Here is a 26,650-nt window from a genome sequence, read left to right on the forward strand (position 1 = left end):
CGATGACGTCATCAACCGAGGCTAATCACCACCGGGTCAATTCTATCGACGTGTTACACACATTATTCACAGCTGGTCATGATTAAGACATTGCCCAATGCGCTGAGCAGCGCAGCATCTCGTTCCGCTTTCTCAGGGAACAAAGTTACAGTTAAGTAACCGGGATGTTCTGGGCTGATCCCTCATCTTTCTCATGATCATCCTTACCCCATCAGATGAGATCTTGCACGGAGCTCCAGAACAAGACCGAATGATGGTTATTTTGTATTTTTTCCATTTCCAAATAGAAGATACAGATTGTGTGGACAGGTGTCTTTTAGGCACCTAATGAGCTGACATTAGGATTAACTTATTTTCTGGAGTACATACAGTATATGTATGTATAGTGAGTATGGTATCTTCGTACACTTTATGGCTGTTTGATTCTTGTCAAACCTTTGAGTGATTCTTGTTGAAATGCTGCTTTAACTTTTGAGAAGGAATATCTTTTAAAAGGTAGCTTCCATGTATTTACAGCATATATTTATTCTTAAGGGTGATAAAAGGGGATTTTTTTTGCCCTATTCTTTAGTGTGCAGTTTGTCTTATGACAAAAGATATCTATATTGTTTCATGCTTTGTAATACTTCTGTTGTCTATTGTCAATAGATGGGCATATATTTTTTGGGGATCGTGTCATGGCATTGTGATCTCTACTCTTATTAGAGTGGGGTGGAAAATAAAACCACAAAGGACTTGGGTATGAGGCTAGAAAAAATACATTTGGGCTGATTGACATCCCTGCATTTTCTGGGTAAATTGTTAATGGGGCAATTATGAATAGAGTGAATTTACCTTTTCTTGTGATGAAATGTTTTGTATAATATTTGTAGTTTCTATCATTGTAATGTTTAATGCTGTTGACCTTTGTATATGATAATATAATAATTAATACATTGATTCATGAAAAATATTTTAAATAATAATAGTAATAATATCTTTTTTTTTTTTTTTTGTTTTTTTTTTTTGTGAATGCAGTGTTGCTCCTAAGATCTGCTTTTCAAACTGCCTTTGATTTTAAAGCCTCTTTTCCAATGAACATGTATCTTGAGTAGGTTATCTTTGATATCTATGAGCCTGAACCTATGTGCTGGATGTTCAAGGAATAATATAAGTAGTCTGAAATGCAACACCAAGAGTGTGAACATGCTGTGTGATATTATTTACAGTTTTATTTGATAAAATACTGAAACACTCCAAACATAATATGTTTTATATATTGATTACTTCTAAGGCATTGTTACATTTTTGATGCAATTTGTCACTTAGACACTGCAGCGAAATATGCCAAATTTTCATTCAGTCTGAACAATGTGTACAGAACTGATTAAAATAGTCCTATTTGGACCTGGATAGCTTGTGCTCCCACCAGCAGTTTAAGGATACCGTATGTTGTGGTCCAGAGATTTTCATGTGAAATGAATTTATGTAGCCTACATTTTAGTCTCACTATCTGCTTGTATGCACTCAATCCTTTCTTCTTAGATATATCCATTAGCCTGCTGTCATTGGTGGTGACCGCTTGTGGCTTGGCCCTGTTTGGTGTCTCTCTCTTCGTTTCATGGAAATTGTGCTGGATTCCATGGCGCGAGCGAGGCCTCTCTCCAGGCACAAAGGAGGGACATCCAGACCCTCCTCATCCTCCTCATCCTCCTCATCCTCCTCCTCCACCCCTTCAACCCCAGACCATCTATACCAAGGTGGATGCTACCCTCGACCGCCGGAATAATGCTAGAAGTTCAGTGGTAAAAGAGACTACGGTGCTGCCCACTCCGGTTTCTCCGCCAGTTCCGGGATCTCCTCCTGTAGTGCCAGTGCCTGAGGCAGCCCTCAAAATAAGCCACACTTTACCTGATATTCCGCTGGAGGTTGAGTCTAAGACTCAAGAGAATGGTGTCCACGGCAACACACGCATGCAAAGACAAATCACAGATCCCTCCTCGACCTTTGTCAGGTAAGTTAACTTTCTATAATTACTTTAATGGATTCTAGTGAAATGTCAGTGTCTCAAAAATAGGACTGGTCAATTTGGTGTCCAATGAGAGATTATCACTAAATGTCTCTACAGTAGATGACACTGACCTTATAAAAACACAGTTTTCATTTTAAAGTTGGACAATTTTAAGACCATAGGCTTGCAGTCTTTTCCTACACATTTCAAAATTGCAGCATAAAATGTCAAGAAATTCCCTGGATAAGGAATATCTTCATTCTTTCTAAACAGCCTAAAGTTGTTACTTAAAAGAAGAATAATCTGTCAATTTATATATATATTACAAAATTGTTACTAGTTCCTAACCATGTTTGCATTTTATAATATAGCTTTTGCCATCTTGTAAACGAATTAAAGAGGCAGTTAAAGGGATAATCTCTTTTACTTTGGTAAAATGACACTTATTATAAAAACTATTTCAATTCTGGTTTCTGATCTTTCAGCGTATTATTTTGTTTATTTATATCTAATTTAGCAATTTTCGTTCAAAACATCTTTGACAAAATCAGCAAAAAATCAACACATAGTTCTCAAAAAAATGCCAGTAGTTTGCATCTTTATTTGTCAGACTGACTATTGATATAGATTTTTTATGATGATGTACCAAAAGCCTGTCATATCCGGTATTATTGTATTTAACTGCTACGATATGTCAACAGGCAAAGTTCAATTCGGCGTCAGATGAACCAGTCGAACCCTGACTTCACAGTAACCCAGTTTCAGAGGCAGGACTCTCTGACTGGCATGAGTCTGGGTGAGCTAAAACCAGAACTCTACAAACAACGATCCCTAGATGGTGAGGACAACCGAAGCAGTCATGTGGGCAGCTGTGGACGCCTCCACTTTATTCTTAAATATGACTGTGACCTGGAACAGCTCATTGTCAAGATCCACCGAGCTCAAGACCTCCCTGCCAAGGACTTTTCCGGAACTTCTGACCCATATGTAAAAATCTACCTTCTCCCAGACCGCAAAACCAAGCACCAGACCAAGGTGCATCGTAAGACTTTAAACCCTGTGTTTGACGAGGTCTTCCTCTTCCCTGTGGCGTATGCGGACCTGCCCACAAGGAAGCTGCACTTCAGCGTCTATGATTTTGATCGTTTTTCACGCCACGATATTATTGGGCAGGTGGTGGTTGACAATTTTCTGGATCTAGTGGACTTTCCCAGGGAGACGAAACTCTGCAGGGATATCCAGTATGTGTCTTCGGTGAGTATATTTTTTCATGATTCTGTTGTTTGATAAAATCTTCGAAATTGTGGCTGTTATTTTAAACACACTGTCACAATTCACTGAGAATATTTTGAAGCTGAAATGTGTATCATTAATCTTTCTGAACACTCAGCAATGTAAAATATATTCCAGAAAAAAATCTGATGATTCAAATGCACTTTACTTATTAGACCATTTATATAAGCCATTGAAATATTTGTTTATTAAAAAGAAGTAAATATTAGAAAAAAAGAAAGAAAAAAAAACCTAAATAAATAGTTATGTCATTCGTAGCTCGTAATAGTTCATAGTTCATATGTTCTATGGAGAGAAAAAGGTTTGGAACAACATGAGGGTAAGTAAAGTTTAATAAAGTTGGATATAATTTAAATAATTTTGCTTTTATATATATATATATATATATATATATATATACCATAACCATAACTGGACAACTCATTTCACAAGTTCTGGTAAAACAGTCAGCTTTTTAATTTCTACAAGTGTAAAATGAATTCAGCTTCAGAAAGAATCCACAATTTTAGGCCAAACCCTGATTCATCCAAACCCACTCCGTTTTGCCAAAGTGATCTCATGAGAATACGTGTGTATTTTTACGTTAAATGTGGTTCTACCACACGTACATTTACTTCACGCATTTTACTTTCATGCACATAAAAACGTACAACTTAGACGTATTTATAGCACTAAAATGTACAAATACTTACGTGTTAGCAGCTAAAAAAACGTAAATAATCTAACGTAAAGTGTGAATTTATATGAATTCCCATGTATTAATATTAAAATCGTGGCTTTAATGATTTAAATCTGTTGTATTTAATTGTCATATCAATAAATGTTTTTATTGAATTTATTGAAAGCAGTTTACTCATCTACTTAATAGGAAATAACATTTCTGTGCATGCTGCAAACCATAGATACACAAAAGCGCAGCATAAAATTACAAATCACATCCATTTTATTTGTTTGCTGTACTCCATATCTTTAGAATCCAGATGTTTGCAAGGAACATATCCATATCAATCGATCTTCATCTTCATTCTCAGCAACAGCGTCCGTCGCAGTCAAAGCCCGCGCTCGTCATGATTCGAATTTGAAAATAGCGCCAGTGCGCCACAGGAACGTTACGACATGGTTTACGGCACTAATATCGAACTTTCATTGGTTCTCACATAATTCGTCACAGATTGCGACATGTCGTGTTTCGTTGATAGACATTTGAAATCAGTACTGCTACTGTGCCCTGCGCCATTGCGCCTTCACGGAGAGAAGACAGATTCATAATTTCACGTATTAATAAATTAAATTCCGCTCTGTACCCTATAAAAACTATTACCTCCAGAGAGGACTGCGACTGGAACTCATTATCATTTGAACTACTTTTAGTACCACTTATGATATTTTTTCGCAAAAAATAAATGATTAACATTATGTTTGTTTGTCTGTTATTTGTTTATTTATAACAGTAACGTTATGTAGTTTTAAGAAATGGTTATGGGTAGATTTAGGGGTAGGTGTAAGATTAACGTTAGTGGCTCAAAATAACGTTTTAATGTTATATTTTAACTAAAATTGTGTTTTATTATGTTTTATTCTTTTAACATTCTGTATAAAATGGGTAGGTTTAGGTTCGGGTGAGGTATAGGAATCTTACATTTATCAAAAAAAAATTATAAAAAGGGAAAATATATATAAATATTAAAAAAATGAATCCGATACGCATTGAAAAGCAGCTTAATGAGCAAATTTCTATGGATAACTGACTGGTCAGAGAAAACGTTCTATCTGTACATATTTGAGGTTGTTTTTACGTAAATTTCGATACGTATCGAACCTGTAATTACGTCCAGATAATACGTAAATGACACTAAATACGTAAAGGCACATACGTATTGGACAGTTTTAATTTACGTCTAAATATGTACTTTTTGATCGTGAGATCAGGCTGGTTTTGTCAGACGTCTCAGCAATACCAATCTGGAGTCTAGTAAACAGAGCAGTTTTTAAGGGACATAAGCAATGAACTGACTCTGAGGGGCATTTCTAAATAAAACCACTGGTGACTTTCTGAAATGAACAGCATACAACGTGTTTTGATGTTCAAACCATGCTCTTTTAATTAAATTACTAGAGCTCATTTAAGGCTCAACTCAAACTAATGAGACATATCTTCCCAGATCTATCATAACAGTCACCAATACAAAGTTCAGAGTGCTAGAGAAAAAGAGTACAGTATAGATAGCTCAGTGCCCACTAAACAGAAGTGAATTATTACAGTTTCTTATTCAGTTGAAATATAAATTATGATTAAACTGTGAATATAAATGGTTAGTCAGTCACTATCACAAAATAGACAGAGGTTTGGTATCATCATATAGGTGTTTATTTTGCAAAACTGATGGTTGGCTGGCTGAACTTTATCCAGCCTGTTATTTGACTACTTACCAAATACATAAATGCTTGTACATTAAATGTTGTTATGACCAGAAATTATTTTATGACATGTTATGGAAAATCAGTTGATAAGAAATAACACAGTTTAGGTACATTATAATCATAAGTATACTTATGATTCAGTTTGATCCCTTTAGTTTTCATACACAGCTTTTGCACAAATATTTTGTAGAAAAACAACATCTGGTTTAACAATGTTGAGGAGTCAATTGTTCTCTTTCTCTCTCTCTCTCTCTCTCTCTCTCTCTCTCGAAGAAAGAAAGAAAGAAAGAAAGAAAGAAAGAAAGAAAGAAAGATAATTTTGCCAGGGCCAGATTTAATGACAGCTTGCAACAGTTTATTTTATTTTATTTTTTTCTGAAAAGTTATTTTGTGGCTAAACTTGTGTTTGTGTGTGTATGCAGTTGTCGGAGATTCCCTTTTCAGATGCAAAATCTATGAAAAAAAAGAAAGTGAAATTTATGTAAAAATCGCAAATGATCTTGAGATTGTGAATGGTTGAACGGTTTCAGATATGTGCCTTGTAAAGGCCAAATAATTCATGTAATTAACATATAATATAGCACCAGTCAATGTACAAATCCTATTTCCAAGTCAAAGACTGTATTCATCTGAACACTGGTGTGACTCTAAGCATAAACAAACTCTAAGATCAAATCTGTGCATATGTATGTTTTATAAATGAGGCAACCTTATGCTAATTTGCTTTGTTCTTGGTAGATTATGTTGGTCTTTATAAAAATGATCTGGGTGTGTCTGTTTATAAAGTGATGTGACATACAGCCAAGTATGGTGACCCATACTCAGAATTTGTGCTCTGCTTTTAACCCATCCAAAGTGCACATACACAAACCACAAACCCGGAGCAGCGGGCAGCCATTTATGTTGCAGCACCTAGGGAGCAGTTGGGGGTTCAGTGCCTTGCTCAAGGGAACCCCTCAGTCATGCTATTGCCGGCCTAAGACTTGAACCCACAACCCTAGGGTTAGGAGTCAAAGTCTCTAACCACTAGGCCATGATTTCCTCTAACTTATTATTTACTCACTGTCACTAGCTCACCAGCAGAGCTTTCCACTCCCACTACTTTTATGGAATTCCTTTTTCACGCTAGTTTACCCTGATTTGTAAATCTGGCCCAACTGTAATAACATGACTCTCATTTACTAGTAGTTTTACTGACTTTTACTTTTTACACATTTACTCAGTACAATACAATACATAATACTGAGATACTTTGCATATAAGTTTAATTCATCCAGATGGATCTTCTATTAACACTTCCAGTTTGTTTTCATTATACATAAAAAATTTAGATCTTATTGCATTAAACCATACCTGTTAACAACTTTAGTAAATCAGGCAATATATCTATGAAATATAAAAGAGCAGCAGTTGCCTTTGAAATTTATTTACCCTTTCTAAATGGCAGGACCACTAGCTTTTCAGATCCTCTATGAAACTAGATCACAGATATCACATTACTAGAATGACTTTTTACTGTCACAACCAGCACAACCCCTGGTTATTTTCACCATGAGCCTCAGGCATACATTGGAGTGTCAGATATAAACTCATAATATCTCACTGCCATCAAGAACAACACCTTGTTATTTATTTATTTATATTTTATTTTTTTTGCACCATGTATGCTGACTTCCCTGTATGGTGACTATTTAGACATAATAAAAAAAGAATATGGACAAATGCTAGTCTCATCTTTAGATACTCTTTGTTTTAAAATCAAGAGTTAAAAGAGACTGCTACAGTTAGGGCTTTTGAGGAAAAATCGGTTTGAAACAGACTTCCATAGAGGCACTTAGTAGCAAGTAACCTGTTATAGAAAGCAAACTTTATAAGCAAAGTGTGTTACGTATGTGTTTTGTATTAAAAAACCTGCACTCCTGATTGCAATTCTGATTGCATAGTCTGCACACATTTTCTGTTTTCTGCTTGTTTGCTCTATAACGGCACATGCAAACTGCTGAGACATTGTTTGATTGTGGGATTTTTATTTTATTTATTATTTCTCACAAGTGGTCTATTACACTGTGGTCTGTTATTGCTCCTAAATGGCACACAAAAATGAAACTATTTTGAACATCAACAATAAATCACCACAGCAAAAATACTAACACAAAATATATATCTTTTAATATAAAATATTTTTGCTTAGTAACAAACTGTCCTTCTGTATATGAGTCAGTTTTGAATCACCATAACATATTTTATTTTCCATTTCTGGGTTCTGTCATTCTTTACCATATCCATGAAGTTCATATTGCAGTAGCTGATCGTCAGGTGTAGATGAATCTCATCAGTTAGATCCTCCTTTTTCAGTAGACTGGAAGGCCATCATAATGAAGTTCAAATGAATAGGTGTTAGAAAAGCTCATCTCACATTCTCAGCTGAGTTATTTTGAGGGAAAGTGATAACACGGCTGTTACTTTTAAATGCTGCTGACGTTAGTGTCGTTCTAATATGATGCAAATTGCTATGAACAACTTCATAAGAAGGTGGCAAGTTGTTCCTCTGTGAACTCCATGTCATCTATATTTACCATGTTTTGCTCAATTTTCAATGAAAGTATGAATACACGAACAAACGCATGAACAAATAACTGAATCAAACAGTCATTAATATGAATGGAGGTGTTTACTGTACAAGTAGAATAGCAAACTGGAATAAATAAATATTGTTTCTGTTTCCAGGACAATGTGGATCTGGGTGATCTGATGTTTTCTCTGTGCTACCTACCTACTGCTGGACGACTGACCATCACCATGATCAAAGCACGGAATCTGAAGGCCATGGATATCACTGGAGCTTCAGGTATGAGCAGATTCAGATTTTTCAGATGTACTTATATATATATTGCTCTCTCTCTCTGTCTTTAAAAGAATAGCTTTAGGGGATTTGCATCTTATGGAATGATACGTAAGAGGCTTATAGATAAAGATTTAAGCTTGTGAGGAAAATAAGTAAATATTTAACCACCACACAGTGCAATACTTGAAAAATTGTGAAAAAAAATCTTACATTTGCATTCATGCATACATACATTTAATAACTGATTCCCTTTTATAGTAATATAACATGATCAGAGTTGTAGCTTTGACTGTATTTCCAGACATTAAAAATAACTTTTAAGTGTATGTGTATCTTTCCTTGGATTTGTGTTCAAAAGGAACCGCAGAGAAAAGGTCATGGCGTTAGATCTAATATTCTATGATAACATTATTATTTTTGCTATCCACTTGGACTAATTTCCTAGATCCTTATGTGAAAGTTTCTCTGATGTGTGATGGACGGAGACTGAAAAAAAGAAAAACCTCCACCAAGAGGAACACATTAAACCCAGTGTACAATGAGGCCATAGTGTTTGACGTCCCTCCAGAGAACATTGACCAAATCAGCCTTCTCATAGCTGTTATGGACTATGACCGGTGAGAGTTTCACAAATATCGTCTGTCTTTTCTGCCCATTATAGACACATGCTATAAGAGTATCAACTGAAGTTAGATGATTGCATTGCTATTTCTTATTTTTCTTTTGTGCTTTCTTTCTGACTTTTAAGCAAGGTTCCAGTTTCAAAACAAGTTAAGCTCTGCAAAATGCTGTTGATTACACAGACATGAATTTTGACTCATCCTTCAAAAAATATCTCAAACATAGATCACATTTACAGAAGGCACTTACAATGTAAGTCTATGGGACATGACATGACATTATTTTTATTTTATTTTATTATTATTTATTTTTTATTTTATTTATTTTTATTATTATAATTATATTTAACTGACAATTATGCATATGGAGTCTTATTACACACCATAGCTGGTGTGGATGCTGTTACTGTTGGGAAGTTGTGGCCTAACAGAGTGTTGGACTGAGTTTGAGTCTCGGGCTGGCAGGAATTGTAGGTTGGGGTAGTGAATGTACAGTGCTTTCTGCACCTTCAATACCACGACTGAGGTGCCCTTGAGCAAGGCACTGAAGCCCCAGGTGCTGCAGCATAAATGGCTGTTCATGGTGTGTGTGTGTCCACTTTGGATGGGTTAAACACAGAGCATGAATTCTGAGTATGGGCCACCATACGTGGCTGTATGTCATGTCACTTTCACTTTTATCATTATAGCTTTTGCTGCCTTTAATTCTGTTTGTATTCTTTTGTTTATCTGTAAGTGTAGCATTGTTTTGGTTGTTTAATACTGGGATGCTAAAAATGGACATGGACAAGGCAAAGCAAACACATCCTAAAATGTACTTTATGCTTTTGGACTTTAAGTCAATACTTCATTGTATGTTAATTATTGTGAACATGCTTTTTGTTTGTAAACTGAGAGATGAGTCAAAAAAAAAAAAGTACATATATATATATTATTAATTTAAAAAGTTTAATAATATTATTATTAATTCAAATTATACACACAAAAGTACACACACACTTCTGATTAAATGGTCTTAATGAAGAGATAACATATGCAAGCCTTATAGAAGGGGCTGTGGAGATTCTTAATGCAGTTCTGCAAAAACTATAATATTGACAAAAAGTAGTCTTATGAAGTAAACAGTATTTTTCTGTGTCTTTACACAGTGTTGGTCACAATGAGGTCATTGGCGTGTGCCGAGTAGGTAATGATGCTGAAGGTTTGGGCAGAGAACATTGGAATGAAATGTTGACATATCCACGCAAACCCATCGCACACTGGCACCCTCTCATCGAGGTAAGACTGCATGGACTTTCTCATTCAAAGGTTAATTCAGGTCAAATTTAGTATTTGCTAATGGGCAGCAGGCCTAATACATCAGGCATAAAACAAACTCAAATACTCCGTGTTCCAAATTATTATGCAAGTGACATGTCAATAGGATTTTGGTACAAGAGGCAGATTTTTGTTTGTGTTGTTTTTCACATCATTTCAGGTAATTGGTATCAATCTCAGACAGGTTAAGTCAATAGATTGCCAGGTCTTCTTAGGTAAATGGAAACCCTACTTAAAGAGGTTTTCCCACATTATCAAGCAAGTTCTCATGAAATATAGTGAGGAAGAAAGATCTTTCTGAAGATGAAAAGTATGAAACAATGCAATGTCTTGCAAAAGACATCAAAACAAACAATATTTTGCAAAAAGCAAATAGAGATTCTCGAACTGGCAAAAGATTTTTGGAGAGATCTTGGTCAGATTAAGATTTATTAAGGAAAGTTTCTGTCAAACAAATGAACTGTATCTGTAAAAAAGCCACTGCTGAGCAGCAGACAGGTGTTTGAAACTACTGGAGTCTCAAGATCCTCTCCATGCAGACTGGCAGTTGTGTGTAAAGCTGCATTTCATTCACTGCTAACCAAACCTCACAAAGAGAAACCTGCACAGTGGCTCTTATTTTAATATAGGCTACTTTAAAATACAATTTATTCCCATAAAGCAAAGCTGAATTTTCAGCATCATTACTTCAGTCTTCAGTGTCACATGATCCTTCAGAAATCATTCTAATATGCTTATTTATTATCAGTGTTGAATTTGTTAATTTTGTTAATTTAATAATAATATTGTACATTACAAATTTCAGCGATGACTCATCTGACCGTCTCTGACAAGCCATTCCATTAATACACACAACATAATCGTGTGATTGGTTATAATGCAGTGCTGTACAAACGTGTCTGTCGGCTCACCGCCAGCCAGCAAGCGCAGATTCAAATTTAGCAGCTAATACTGTGCCCCACTGAATGATCTAATCACACTGATTGTATCAAATATCAAAAAATATTAGTATACTATTTTTTGTCTTTTGGAAGCCGCATTCAAAATCCACTTGGCTCAGAAATCTGAGGGGGCACATGCCCTCTTACTTTGAATGGACATGACGCCTCTCATTAGAACAATACTTCAGTTATTTTTATGCAGAAAACATAGAGTGGATATCAAAATTTGAGAACAATCTATAAATACATTATTTTTTTTTTTTTTCCTGAAATATCTTCATTATATTATCTGTAGATATACCACTATTCTATTAACGTTTGACAAAATATCCAAGGCATTTAAAGAAAAACCTTTATTGAACACAGTGATCAAAATTGGAGAACAGTAACCACTGAAGCACAAAATAAGATTCTAACTAAAATTTGGAGGGTTAAAACTGTCAGAAAAAATAAAATAAAAATAATAATAATAATAAAAGTAAATAGGCTTGGCCATTTCATTATTTCAGTATTTTTAGCTTCAAGGAACTGCTTTACCTGTTTGCATTGTGACAGGGGGACTGTCTTGCATGTAAATTGCATGCTGACTGGGAGATAACTGCTTGCAGGGAAGTAACTGAATGTTGTTGAAGGAGGTTCAGATAAACATTTGCATTCACCCTACCATGTAACTGTATAAGAGGCCCAGGAAATTAGAGCCAGATCAACAGCATTAAGTTGGGTATCTTCAAGTGTTCTCTAATTTTTATATTATTATTATTATTATTATTATTATTATTATTATTATAATTATTATGCTTTTTTAATATGTATATATTATATATATATATATATATATATATATATATATATATATATATATATCTCATTAAATTACTTTATACTGTGCTTCAGAATACAATTATTTCAAGAAATATGCTTAAAACACTAAAAAAACTGCCCTTCTACTCCTGTTAGGATGAATTAAAATAGATTTCTTATTTATTTATAGGTTTGCAATTTGACTACAATTTTATTTATTCATTTATTTTATATATTTAGAAAAAACAAATGAAATAGAGACGCAACACACACACACACAAACTCACTCAAAAGCTAGGATGCTCTGGTCATTTGAAGCAATCGGATCTATTGTTAAGGAACAATTCCCGTCAAGGTCACAGTAGTCATACAGAAAAAAAAAAAAACCTTCTCACATTATGACACTCCGTTATTCTGCTCTTTTGAGGAGGAATTCAGATTCACATGGGGAAAACTAAAGAATCAAGCACACTGAAACATTACTGACCTTAAAAAAGGTCAGATTTTCTCTGAAATTCCCTGTAAACTCACTATCTAGAGAATTTATTTAAAGAAAACATCCACTGTATATATAGCTCTGTCATTTGTGGCACTTCAGGGAGCAAGAACAAATCATTTTCTATAACAGCAGATGGTTTTGAAGGCTGAGGTGAAGAGTACTGTGTGATCCTGTTTTGTTTAGTTTTGTCTATTTAAAGGTCAACCTATTTTTAACTCTACCCTCCAACCCAAAATAAATAAATAAATTAATTAATTAAATTTTCACCACAACATAAATACATAAAAATACCTGTTTTAGGACAATTACTTAAAATTTCAAATAGTTGAGCATAATTCAATTTTAAAATGATTATTTGATTTTTAATATTATATACACACACACACACACACACACACACACACACACACACACACACACACACACACATACATTTAATAAATTAAATGCTAGGATGATTTGTAAATACCTGTGTATTTATTTATTTAATTGCTTGACCTGTGAACTGTGAATTTAATGTAAATGTCCAATGCAATAATGGCAAAGCAATTAAAGCATGGGTAATGGAGTTTTGAGTGAACTAAGATGAATAGTTCTTTGTTTTCCTGCACTCTCTGCAGTATCACAGTACTGGAGGGGGAAGTCAGGGAGGTTCCTGTAATTCCTTGAAGGCCCCCCCTTCACCATAGCCTGAGGTCCAAGGTCTCATCTTTAGAGCAACAATAGAAGAGAATTCATGCACAAGATGTTCTGTCCTGGGATCCAGAAGCCCAAGATCATAGAGCTCCAGTTGGCAGTTCCTGACAACAGAGGGAATAGCGTGCCATTTTCTTCTACCTGTGCACCTGGAAGCCCTTCCACTGCATGGGAATACTTGATTGTTTCAGCTGCATGTTGAGTGGTCACATTCTGTATGGTTATTTTGTGCAACTCATGGTGAATTGGAAAAGAACATTTTGTGGAAAAAAAGTGGAAAATAATATTTTTATGTTGTTCTCAAAGTTTCAATTTCAAGTAAATGTTTTCTAAATCAGTCTCAGTATGTGTTGTAAATGGAGTGTCCTGTGTCACTCAGTGCTCTTGAGGATAGAATGTAAATTTCCCCTTTTTAATTTATACCCTCCCACAGCGCATGAGTGTGTTTTGGTGTGGTGAAGTTCAAGATGTTCTCTGTTTCTTGTTTGAAATGCTCTGTGGATTTTGTCATAAAGCATCATGGTGGTGAATTGTTTACAGACTTTGCAAGTAAAATGTTATTTCTCATGTTATTAAACATCTATTTCTTACAAAACTAATCTGGTTTAAATGAAGTGTTTCTCAATTACTGAAATCACTATGCAGTATAGGGGTGTGATCCATTTGATCATCTTTAGATTTAGTTTAGTGTTTAACTTTTTGAATTTTAGTCTGTGTAGTGTGTTTGTTTGGGCATAAAAAATAAATAAATAAATAAATGTGTACAAAGTTACAAATCTCAAAGCCACTCCAAAGGGAGATATTTAGTTTTTTTTTTTTTTAATCCCTTTTCAAGAACTACAATGAACGGCGCATTTGGATTACAGCGGTGTTTTCCGGGTTTTGTGATGTCTCAAAGTCACCGTTAGTGGCGAGGTCGTGGTTAAGGTGGCTGTACATGGTATGATTCTGAAGGTCGGAAATTCGTGAGCCCTCGCACATGTCAGAATTGAGTTTATCCGAAAATCATACAGAGGCAGTCATATGACACAAATTTACTATGATTTTACAAACTCTGAGATTATCATTACGTTTTTACGCCACTCATGACAATATGGATTCTGAGGACGAAATTGTTTTCTTTGTGGCAGCTAGGGCTTGTGACATCCAAAAAAAGAAAAAAGAAACAAAGACATGGCAAAGAGAATGGCTGAAAAGTAGAGAAAAGCATGGACTTTCTGTTCTTCATAAACAACTTGAGGTGAGAAAGTTATTTTTGAATTTTTTGTCGTTTTCCTGTAAATACAAATGGTTCATAAAGCTGAACGGAAAATTTGGCACAATTCAGAATAACAAATAAAAAGTAGAGCTGTATAATTAACTAAAATTACTATTTATGTACATAATACTGTATGTGGGTTTTATCATCTTCTGATTGGTCAACTTCATATGGATCGCCAAACCACATATACGCCATGAATTTAAACCGACAGCCGCCGATTTTTGTTTGACATGTTTGAAAATTATCGGGAGGTCGGGAAGTGTTGTGGTAACGTTCTCTGATCAGCCCATAATTGTTCTTACACGGTACGAGCCACGACCATGCGAGCATCTGTGATTTTCTCCCGAGATAAAAAAATCGTCTGTGAGCACGTCTGATAGCAAAAATTACACCGTGTATTCCCGCCTTTAGAAAGCTTGGTTGAGTGCATCAGACAAGACGACAACGAATAAACAGTGCTGCTGTAGCATCATGTTTTCGCAAGTTATTACACATGCACCTGAATAATTATGTATGTAAATATGTATGTTACAATTATGAAAAGTTTTTGTACAAAAATTCTAACAGTAGCTACAATAATGGACAATGATGTAATCTTCAGAATATACACTTCAATTCTGAGACTACAGTGTGTCCCATACATTGAGTGTGGGTGTTTATATATCACTGTATTTCTGAAGGAAACCCACTGTTTCCATGATTTTCATTTCATCTTGCATGTAATGTATGATAAAGCAGCGTTTATGAGCATAGCACTGTTTTGTACAGTCTTTACCGTGGAAACCTCGATTTCTACCACTCCAACAGCGTCTCCTGCTGGCAGAGAATGAATCTGCATATATATGCCGCCACAAAATCATATATATGCCTAGTCAAAATCTGTGGGAAACACTGGACTATGGTATAAATAAATTCAACTGTATAACAGTTTTACTGCTATTCACGTTATAATTTTAGAATTAAAGGACAATAGACATAATACACATGCACTTATCTGTACGTAGTAAATGCAGTTATATTTAAGCAGCTGTTGACATCCTGTCTAAGATGTGATTTAGCCAAAAAAACAACAACAATGTTTCCACTCTAATATGTCTTGCAATAACTGTGCGTGCAAAGGTTTTGCGTGATACTCTTGCTCAATATTCTCAGGGTCTGAATCCGGCTCAAACTGATATGGCAACGTTGACACCATCCTTAACTATAACGGAGCAGACGGAACTTGCTGCTTTTGGCAAGGGCGAGGTTGTACTGAAACATCGTCTAAGCAGTTCGCCAATCAATACGCACTGGGAACAGCTAATCAATCGGATCACATTTTGCTTTTCAGAAGGTGGGCCTTCATCAAACCCAGGACTAATTGAGCCGTTTGTGCCAGGCTGGGGAGGAAACAGGAGAGCTTGTTCTAGTACACCCCCAAATTAAAATCAAGACTTTGTAAAAGAGTATAATAGCACTTTTTATCATAAAAAGGACTCTTTAAAGATAATGAACAAGATGCCACATGGATCAAGCCATCTAGAGTCTTTCTTGTAATTTGACCTAATGAAAAAGATCTTAATTAGCTTTAGTGGAAGCATTAAGCTGCATTGTACAATATATCAGTTTAGGAATATCAATATTGTCACAACTGGAACTGGCAATTAATTTCAAATAGCAGAAGAAATACTGGACCACAGTCGTTTATAAAAAAAAAATAAAAATAAAAACTTTTCCATGTAATGACTCCAGAGACTATTGAAACTAGTTAATTTTCTCATATTGAGTCTGACAGAAATGATTTGCCTTCATACAGCTCTAAACAAACATTCTCATTATAACCAAAGCAACAGACATGATGAAAGTGCTGTGTTAAGTGTCACAGGCATCGTGTAACTCATGTCAGATGGCTCCCATTCATGGAGATTGATTTAGGCATTCATTGTTGTGTGTGTTTTGTCGCCAATCACACTCCATTTGTTCCTGTCAGAGACCCGAGGTCTTGCTTTCATCAGATACATCTGTTTCCTTCAGATAGAGAACAGCCTTGGAGAATTTTTTTGTTTTGTTTTTTCACAAAAAGACCAGGGTTGAACAAAAACCTGTGCTTCAGCACCTCATCTCTTGTGCTGCATTATATTCAGTGTTGGAGCATTTTTTTATTATATTTCTGGATTCCAAAACTTGTTTTCCAAAAAAGGTAGAGCTAGCTTTTATTTTACAGGTGTATGGTTATCAACAAAGATGACACCTTGAAAAAATACAGAAAGTCCATATTACTTTAGCAATTTATTATTATTATTATTATTATTATTATTATCACTACATTGGAGTTTACAAATTACCAAAATTCCCAGTCTCCAATCTCCAAATGTGTTCCAATCTCATACTTGTGTATATATATATATTTTGTGTGTGTGTGTGTGTGTGTGTGTGTGTGTGTGTGTGTATATATAAATATGCATTCAGCTAAATGTCAATCAAAAATTTAGGCTGTATCTTCTAAGCACTTTAAGCTACTGAAAAAAAAACTTGATATGATGCCTTGAAACAGAACGCCTGATCCATTTGGAGAAAAATAGCCGTTTAGATTTTTTTACATGTCAACGTTTGTTTTTTCAGCATTTCAAAACACTTTTTTTATTATTTATTTGTTTACTAACCAGTATACATTATATTTACCAATGTGTGATAGTTAGGAATACGTGTATGCAGCTTAACATATATATTTACCATGAACAACGTAAGAACACACTTTAACATGCCCAATCTTACCAATATAGTCACCAATGTCAAACTTCATGTGATCTGTGCTCAGATGAAATAACACTAAACCAGTGGAGTCACAAATGGAGCTCATCTTTAATGTAAAATAGACTTATTTGTTTGTATTGGCTTTGTGTTCTATAAAGCACTGGGATTAACAGGTTACTCAGTACTCATGGACCATGATCCTGGAATGGTGCCATTGTCTCTACAGCACTCTGATCATGTCTGTGACATTAAAAAGGTCAAGGGTCAGAGATGTAAGTGCTGAACAGAGACTCTTTAAAATCTCATTACAGTCTTGTTAAGGGTAGACAAGAGTCTGTGCTGTATGAATGTAGTGAGAGCAGATTTTCTTCCAGTGTGTGTGTGTGTGTGTGTGTGTGTTTCTATGTGTTGCTCCGCATGGAAATTAAAATGAAAGAGGTTAAAATGAAAGAGGTTTAAATGAAATTAATTCACTGTCGAGCAACACTCAAATTCTAACCAAAACACTCAGACTATGATGACTCACATAGCATGGTGTGTGGAGTTATAATCTATCAATTGTGAAATAATGTACTAAAATGACTACTTACTGTACAATAAAACTGATTCAAAGTCACTTCACATTAATGGTGCTTGTTAAGGCACACATCACTGTTACTATTGCTCATACACAGGGTTTTTGTCTGGCAGAGAATACAACTGAAAAAAAAAAAAACCTAGCTATATCTAGGGATTAACATATCATAGACATATGAAATTTGGCTCTTTCCTTACCCACCTAACAACCAACTAGAACAGGAAAATAGACAAATTAAATGAAGACCACCAGTACCGTTTCTAGGCACAGGCAAACTAGGCAGTCGCTTAGGGTGCCACCAGCTGGAGGGTGTACTTAATGGCACTATATTTATCAGGGTTGTGATAAAGAGTTGCACAGCCAACTTGAAATATGAATGCCGCCCCCACTAGATCCCGCAACATCACTGGGCTACACTCACTAGAGTATTGCCAATCTGACGATGCCTGTATGCACATTGAATCAGAGCACTGTTAACTGCTTCCTGATTATTGCATGCAAAGTTTGCATTTGGAGCACCCAAAACACCAAATCATGTTGCACAATTGTTCCAAAAGGTGTGCGTTTTTGCACCAATGCATTGTTAAAGGATCAGTGTGTCATGCAATATTCCCACATAAAACTTTAACAGCCAACTGAAAAATATTGGTAAAATAAAATTCTGTAATTCACAAGACAAATGCATCCTTTATTAATCTGCATAGTCAAATGTAATGCATCCTTATGGAAGTGTCCAAATGCTGAATAAATTAATTCACAGTGCTTAAAGGGAGCAGCATCATACACATAGAGGGCATAGCATCACGCTATTTAAAGGGGAAGTTCATGTGTCAATCAGTAACAAAGAAATACTGTAAATAGCTGCATTCAGATTACTTTTATGCCCCTGATCAGGTTTTTAAATGTGACGGTGCTAGCAAAATGATTCACAATGAGCAAATTATCAAAAACGAGTTGTTTTTATTTATTTTTTTTAACAAAGACCTTCAAAACGATGTATAATTTGTTGAAATCTGAAAAAAAAAAAAACAACTGAGGGTCCGTGTACTTTTGCGTCCATTCATTTTTATTATTTTTTTTTTTTTAACCATGATGGACAAAATGAAAAAAATAAATAAATAAAAAATAATGGTTATTGTATTTTTAAATGCTATGCTGAAAACTAAATTTGAAATTAGAACCTTATATAAGATATTAACTTTTTTCAGATTTTTTGTTAATTAATTTTTGCACTTTTAATAAACATTTGAAGATGCACAAATTAATATAGAAAAATATCGATTTTAACTAGTTTTCTTTGGTCAAATTTATTGATGCTTATCCCGTACATTCAGTTGAGAACTAGAGCCGTCTTTGGAACAATGCAGCGACTTTGCAGACTCCTGGAAAATCTATTATCATGAAATTATATATCGGGATATCATTTTGTCATAACTTTGTGTGCTAGATGGGTACGTTATTGGAGAGGACCATGCATGGCCGCTCACATTTTTGCCCTATTCACTGATGTGGCATCCACATATTGCCGCTTTCAGACTATACAGGGCTCTAGACTCATTCTTCCCACCGGTCGCTCTTTTGTGACTTTCTTTTTTTTTGTTAACAACTGTTTATTGAATTTTCTTTTGTGAACAACAGCAGAAGACAAAAAGCAACTGAGCAAATGTAGAACCCATCCCAACCCATCCCACCCCCTGGTAGACTAAAGAGTAGAGAAGAAAAATAATAAATAAATACATAAAGTAAAATAAACAATAATAAAAAGGCTCTTTTGTGACTTTCTCATTTGGTCGCACTAGCACATCATTTGCTACAACATTACTTAATCAATGCATGAGGATTAACTTTTAGCGTAGTTTGTATTAATACGGTAATGAGTGTTAAACTTTCAACTTGCTCTTTTTCATCAGTATTATTTGTGATTTAAATTTTGTGAACAGGAATTCCTCTTTTAGTTATAAACCGGACTTTTTGAATTAAGATCTTGGTGTTACATTTTACAAGAAAAGCCAATTGTTTGTTTTGCTTATATCTATACACTTTTCACTTTTTAAGACTAAAACAAAAGATTGATTCATTGTTATTCTTAATTAAAAAGCACAACAACAATAAAACAATAGGCTATATTGACAATCTAGACCGAAACTAAAACGTATATGAACCAAAAAAGAATAAGATGAGACATGGTTCCACATGCTATACACCAACTAATAAAACACAGAAAGTTAAGCAAACAGTGTGGAATCAAAGAAAATAAATAAATAAATAAAAATAATAATAATAATAATAAAGAAAGAAAGAAAGCCTCCATAGCATAATGTTGGGTTAACAGCAAAGATAGCATGCTTTTTAAAAACAAAAAGAAAAGTAAAACTAAACTGGGCAAGTATAAACCAGGCTCAACACCTGTAGCGTTCGCACTACAAGCACATCTCTTCATGTGATCAGTGAAATCTGACTCCTGCTACAGCAGAGCAGATGCTTTGGAGCAGGGCAGAACATTCACGCGCACAAATGCAACCACGTCAAATTTGATCTCGCACAGTCTCAAAAAAAAAAAACGAATATGATAAATACGACCATTTCAGTTTATTATGATCTCACAAAAATCTGTTATAATCAATAAGGCTCGACCACAACTGGTGCTACCGAGTAGTGAAAAAAAGTGACAAGACATACAGCCAAGTATGGTGACCCATACTCAGAATCCGTGCTCTGCATTTAACACATCCAAAGTGCACACACACAGCAGTGAACACACACACCGTGAACACACACCCGGAGCAGTGGGCAGCCATTTATTTACTTTTGTGCAAACTTCATATAGCTAAAACTGTAAATTCTACTTCTTGTTACAAGTTTTGTAGAACCTTCACTTTTACCACAAAAGACTGCTTTGTAAGTAATCTTCCTGATGTATCCCAATTTCTTAGCATATCCAAAACCCCAGAACAACTTGATGATGTAACAGAAACTATGGACTCTCTCTTGTCTAGCATTTTAAATATAGTTGCCCCTTTACGCTTAAGGAAGATTAAGGAAAACAGTATGACACCATGGTATAATGAGTACACTCACACCCTAAAGAGAGCAGCCTGGAAAATTGAGCACAACTGGAGGAAAAAAAACTAGAGGTATTTCGTATTGCTTGGCGGGAAAGTAACCTATCCTACAGAAAGGCATTCAAAACTGCTAGATCTGATTACTTTTCATCAATACAGTGGCAAACAAAAAGAAAAATAAAACATCAACAAGTGTTGACATTTCCCAACGTCACAGCAGTCATGACTTTATGAAATATGTACTTCTAAGATCGATACTATTAGATGTCAAATTGTAATTATGCAGCTGTCAGCAATAGTATCGCATCATACAGTGCACTATAGATCTCCTGAGGAACAGTTCCATGCATGGGGTGCTGCGCCAGATGACCTGGCCTCCACAGTCCCCGGACCTGAACCCAATCGAGATGGTTTAGGCAATGGTTTAAGGCAAAAGGGCCAACAAGTGCTAAGCATCTCTCTGGGAACTCCTTCAAGACTGTTGGAAGACCATTTCAGGTGACTACCTCTTGAAGCTCATCAAGAGAATGCCAAGAGTGTGCAAAGCAGTAATCAAAGCAAAAGGTGGCTACTTTGAAGAACTTAGAATATGACATATTTTCAGTTGTTTCACACTTTTTTGTTATGTATATAATTCCATATATAATCCCACATGTGTTAATTCATAGTTTTGATACCTTCAGTGTGAAGCTTAAATTTTCATAGTCATGAAAATAAAGAAAACTCTTTGAATGAGAAGGTGTGTCCAAACTTTTGGTCTGTACTGTAGATCCTCTTCTGACTAATATTAATTCATCATTGTCATTAGGATATGTCCCCAAAACCTTCAAACTGGCTGTTATTAAGCCTCTCATAAAAAAAAAAAAAAAAACACAAACCCACAACTTGACACCAAAGAACTAGTTAATTGTAGACTGATCCCGAATCTCCCTTTTCTGTCCAAGATACTAGAAAAGGTAGTATCATCATAATTATATTCCTTCTTAGAGAAACGTGGTATCTGTGAGGATTTCCAGTCTGGATTTAGACTGTATCATAGTTCTGAGACTGCTCTCATTAGAGTTACAAATGACCTACTACGATCGTGGTTGTATCTCTCTATTAGTACTTTTGGATCTTAGTGCTGCGTTGGACACTATTGACCACAACATTCTCTTGAATAGACTAGAAAACTTTGCTGGCATTAATGGAAGTGCATTAGCATGGTTTAAATCATACTTATATGACTGGCATCATTTCGTAGCAGTTAATTAAGAGGTATCATCCCAGCTAACAGGTAATGTTCCCATAACTTTCACTAACATTATGTAAAAGTTATGCAAATGTTAGAAAAAAATGTTCCTGACATAAAGTTTCTGGAACAGTCTTATAATGTTTTCATAGTTAAAATACATTGTCGTAACGTTGAGGGAAAACGTTTTCATAACAAGGTTCTTGTAACGTCTTTATGATGTAATTTTTAAATGACTGATGTTCTCAAAATGTTGAGCGAAAACGTTCCCATAACAACGTTCTTGTAACGTCTTTATGATGTTATTTTTAATTGACTGATGTTCTCATAATATTGAGCAAAAACATTCCCATAACAACGTTCTTGTAACGTCTTTACGATGTAATTTTTAATTGACTGATGTTCTCATAATGTTGAGGGAAAACGTTCTCATAACAATGTTCTTGTAACGTCTTTACGATGTTATTTTTAATTGACTGATGTTCTCATAATGTTGAGGGAAAACGCTCTCATAACAACGTTCTTGTAACGTCTTTATGATGTTTTTTTTTTACTTGACTGATGTTCTCATAACGTTGAGCAAAAATGTTCTCATAACAACATTCTTGTAACGTCTTTAAGATGTTTTTTTTACTTGATTGATGTTCTCAGGGAAAACGTTCCCATAACAACGTTCTTGTAACGTCTTTATGGTGTTTTTTTGTACTTGACTGATGTTCTCATAATGTTGAGGGAAAACGTTCCCATAACAACGTTCTTGTAACGTCTTTATGGTGTTATTTCATAATGTTGAATAAATACATTATTAAAACTCCATTATTGGAATGGCTTCATTTTAGAAGTGATGGGAACAGAAATTACGAGTGTGACCAGTATAGTAGACTAGGCTATATACCATATTTCTGATCTTTGTTTCTATTTTTCCTATTTGTTCCCTATATTGTCCTAATGACAAATTTGGTTACAATTGGTTTATATTTTAATATACCTTTACAATAAATCATCATGTCTTTGATGAACAAAATTTATTTTTTAGAACAGAATATGACAAAACATATAGCCTATCTAATTATAAATATATATAGGCATAGGCTATACTGCAAAGGTTATGTCATTTACCACTGCATTTTTCACTTATTTTATTACAAACGTTTCCTGAACAAGGTCTACATTGTAAATGGATCTTCAGGTTTTGTACACCACAGGCTTTATTTTATTTTATTTTATTTTATTGTTTGCGCTGAAGTGGACAGGACAGAAAAGTGTTGGGTGGAGAGAGTGGAACAGGAACAGCATAGAGTCAGGATTGGAACACCGGTCGGTTACCTAACCAGTAACAATTAGGCCACTGCAGCCAAAGTACCGCAAGAGAATCGATCTCGCGAACAAACCAGTGTTGCCAAGAATTGAGCTAACACTGCTCCGCGGGTTGTTTTTCATGTCCGCGGGTTAAAGCGACAACAATAGCGTGATATTTAACTCTAAAATTTGTGTGTGGTGTGTGCAAAACATACATTAGAATGAGTATATAATGAACCATAAATGTTGTGTATAAATCAGAACCCTATGCACACGGGAAAATTTTAATTCATAGTGATTTTTTCCCCTTTATTCAATAAACTATAAAACTGGTTAACAGACTCTGTGCCTTGGTCAGAAAGAATTACCTTTGTTGCCCCAAACCTGTGAAATAAAGTAATGCAGTACACAACTGCTTCATTTAGTAAGAATAGCATAGGCTATTTTGTGTAATGGTCAATAAATGTACTCATTTACATTGTTGGTCCTTGTGTCTTTTCCCACTAAATTCATCCTAGTTGTTAACATAATCAGTTTATGTCTCACAGCAATGTTAAAAAGGAAAATACTTAGTAGCCTTTTTAACCCTTTATCAACGTTCACCCCATTCCAGGCCAGTAGAATCTAGCTGAAATGCAAAAGCTTGCTTTTTTCTCATTCTAAAATTAAAATTGGTTGGCCTCTTGTTGTCCAGCAACCACTTTTCTTCTAAACTTTACATTGTTTTTTGAGGAGATGTGGTCAAGCCATCTATTGAAATAGCTGTATTGTTAAAATCTAAACAAATAACCTGCAATGAGGTTCTAAAGGCCCAATTGAAGGAATACACCCATTTAAACTGAAATTAGAAAACAGGTCATTGTCAATGTGGTAGTTGCTTTAAGTCAGTTAAGTATAGTGTCTTGACAAGCACTGACTTTTTGTTTTGGTGTATCACACTTTACTATGAGAAAACGTGTCAGTGTAGAGAAGTTATCACTTAAAATACTTTGCTGACCATCAACTTGGAAACTGGAGGAACATCTGCAAATTAAATATTTCTGCTCTTTTTTTTAAGACAAATGTATAAACACCTTGAGTTTTGTAATTTAGAATTTGCTCATATAGGTTTGACATATGAAGAACTATATTCCACTGTTATCAGTAAGAAGGTAAACAGATTAATCAAATAGAATATTAGTTAAAATGTATTGTTGCTCTATATGGAAACAGTAATATAATACCCTGAGTTTGGACGTCAGCACGGACAGATTACACTAATTTGCAATGGAAAAATTAAACTGCAAAAACTCGGACATAAGACAAAAATAAAGGAACAATTGCACGATGAATAAAAAACAATAGAACATAAACGTGAGTGTGAGGATCATTTTACTATGCTGCAGTGTAGCAAGAGATTTGTCCCTTTTTGCTTTCCTTACATCCAGGTGTGTTTGGTGTATTTGCATGCGACAGTGTTGCCAAATCCACGGAATTTAGGTTACTTTGGGGATATGTTTGATTAACTGTTTGGTTGGGTTTATTACACTGATCTGGCAACCCGAGGGGAAACAGGAATTGCAGAGGGGAACCGAAGCGACTGCTACACCGGCAGTCTCGTTTCCACTGTCATTTAAGGGGCTTCTTCGGGCCTTGGTCCAAAGTAAGCCCGGTTTTGAGGAGTGGTTATGAGCAAAGTTTGAGTCAGGAGAGGCTCAATACTGCTGCTCATTTTCCATAATGTCAGGATAACAAAAAAATATTTAAGATATTTAAAACAATTACCAACATCCAAATATTTTGTGGGAAAAGCATGAGTTATTTTTTTTCATAACGTATTACTGTACATATTTTAATAACAGAGACGTATGCCGAAGGAAAGCGCAAAGTTCAGCATGCCATGTTTTCATCAAATTTGGAGAGTGAAGATGAGCCTGCTGGAAGACTAATCTGTAAACCCACACGTTACAGAGATGATGTTGATGATGGTGGGTTTAACCCTCTGGAGTCTAAGGGTATTTTTGGGGCCTGGAGAAGTTTTGTCATGCCCTGACATATGTGCTTTTTTCTGTTTCTTATCAATATCTGAATGGGTAAAGTCTAATCTCACTGTAAACAGCACAAACTGGGCTATAATAATATGTGAGCAGCATGTATGTACATGATTGTGTTTTTGAGAAAAAAAAGTATTATGCGTGGTTAGTGAAAAACTAAAAATGTTAAAACACTTGAAAAAGGCAAAAAAACACAGAGAACATTGGTTCCAGGGATTTTTGAGAACTGGAGTTTGTAGCCTAGAATTTTTCTTTCTAAATTATGTGAAAATCATCTTGTTTACTCACTTACAGAAAACAATATATTGATTTACATTTTCTAAGACACTTTTTGTTGGTAAAAGTCATATGCGAGTAGGCGTTAACTATCATGAATATCATTGTGATTTACACCTGAGAAGACAAAGGCCTGCATAATGAGCTGCATAATGAGCCATTCATTCATCTGTGCCACTGAGAGGAAGGAGTTACAAGAAAGAATGTGAGAACAAAATAAATCTATATAATTTTATGTTTGTAGTTTATTTAGAATATATTTAATTATCCCACAACATACTTTAATATCCACTTGGGGGAGCAGTTAAACAGTTTATAAGGAACAATCAAAGCTAGCTAACTTTCAAACAATTTTTTTTTGGCATCAATACTCCAGTCACACAATCCTTCAGAAATCTTTTTAACAATTTTATTTTCTACAAAAAAACATTTATTGTTGTTATTATTATCATTATTATTATTATTATTAATGTTGAAAAGAGCTGAGAATATTATTTAGGTTTTTTAGGGGGAATAAAGTGAAAGAACAGCATTGTTTTTACATTTGTTAGCCTACAGTTATTTATTTGTTACATTTATATTATTTACATCAAGCTTTTGAATGGTATAGTATTGTATATTATTGTTATTGAAACTTCATAATGTTTCACTTGATAATATATTTAGTCAGAAATTATAGTTTGGAAAAAGTCTTTGGAAAAAGTCTAACTAGTAAAATGTTTACACGTTGTGTGAAAACTAGTACAAGTATATAA

The 26,650-nt window shown here is 34.8% G+C and overlaps 1 protein-coding gene across 1 annotated transcript in view; it reads left to right on the forward strand.

Moving 5' to 3' along the window:
* syt9a (synaptotagmin IXa) overlaps nucleotides 1-14,022 on the forward strand; it is a 43,665-nt gene extending 29,643 nt beyond the window's left edge. Inside the window, exons 2-7 of the mRNA XM_059506197.1 lie at nucleotides 1,525-1,993; nucleotides 2,692-3,244; nucleotides 8,432-8,552; nucleotides 8,995-9,166; nucleotides 10,318-10,447; nucleotides 13,348-14,022. Of these exons, the coding sequence (XP_059362180.1) occupies nucleotides 1,525-1,993; nucleotides 2,692-3,244; nucleotides 8,432-8,552; nucleotides 8,995-9,166; nucleotides 10,318-10,447; nucleotides 13,348-13,416 (1,514 nt within the window). The 3' untranslated portion in view covers nucleotides 13,417-14,022. The remainder of the gene's footprint in view (nucleotides 1-1,524; nucleotides 1,994-2,691; nucleotides 3,245-8,431; nucleotides 8,553-8,994; nucleotides 9,167-10,317; nucleotides 10,448-13,347) is intronic.
* The last annotated feature ends 12,628 nt before the right edge of the window (nucleotides 14,023-26,650 follow it).

This window comes from Carassius carassius, chromosome 23, assembly GCF_963082965.1.
Source record: "Carassius carassius chromosome 23, fCarCar2.1, whole genome shotgun sequence".
Classification (NCBI taxonomy): domain Eukaryota; kingdom Metazoa; phylum Chordata; class Actinopteri; order Cypriniformes; family Cyprinidae; genus Carassius; species Carassius carassius.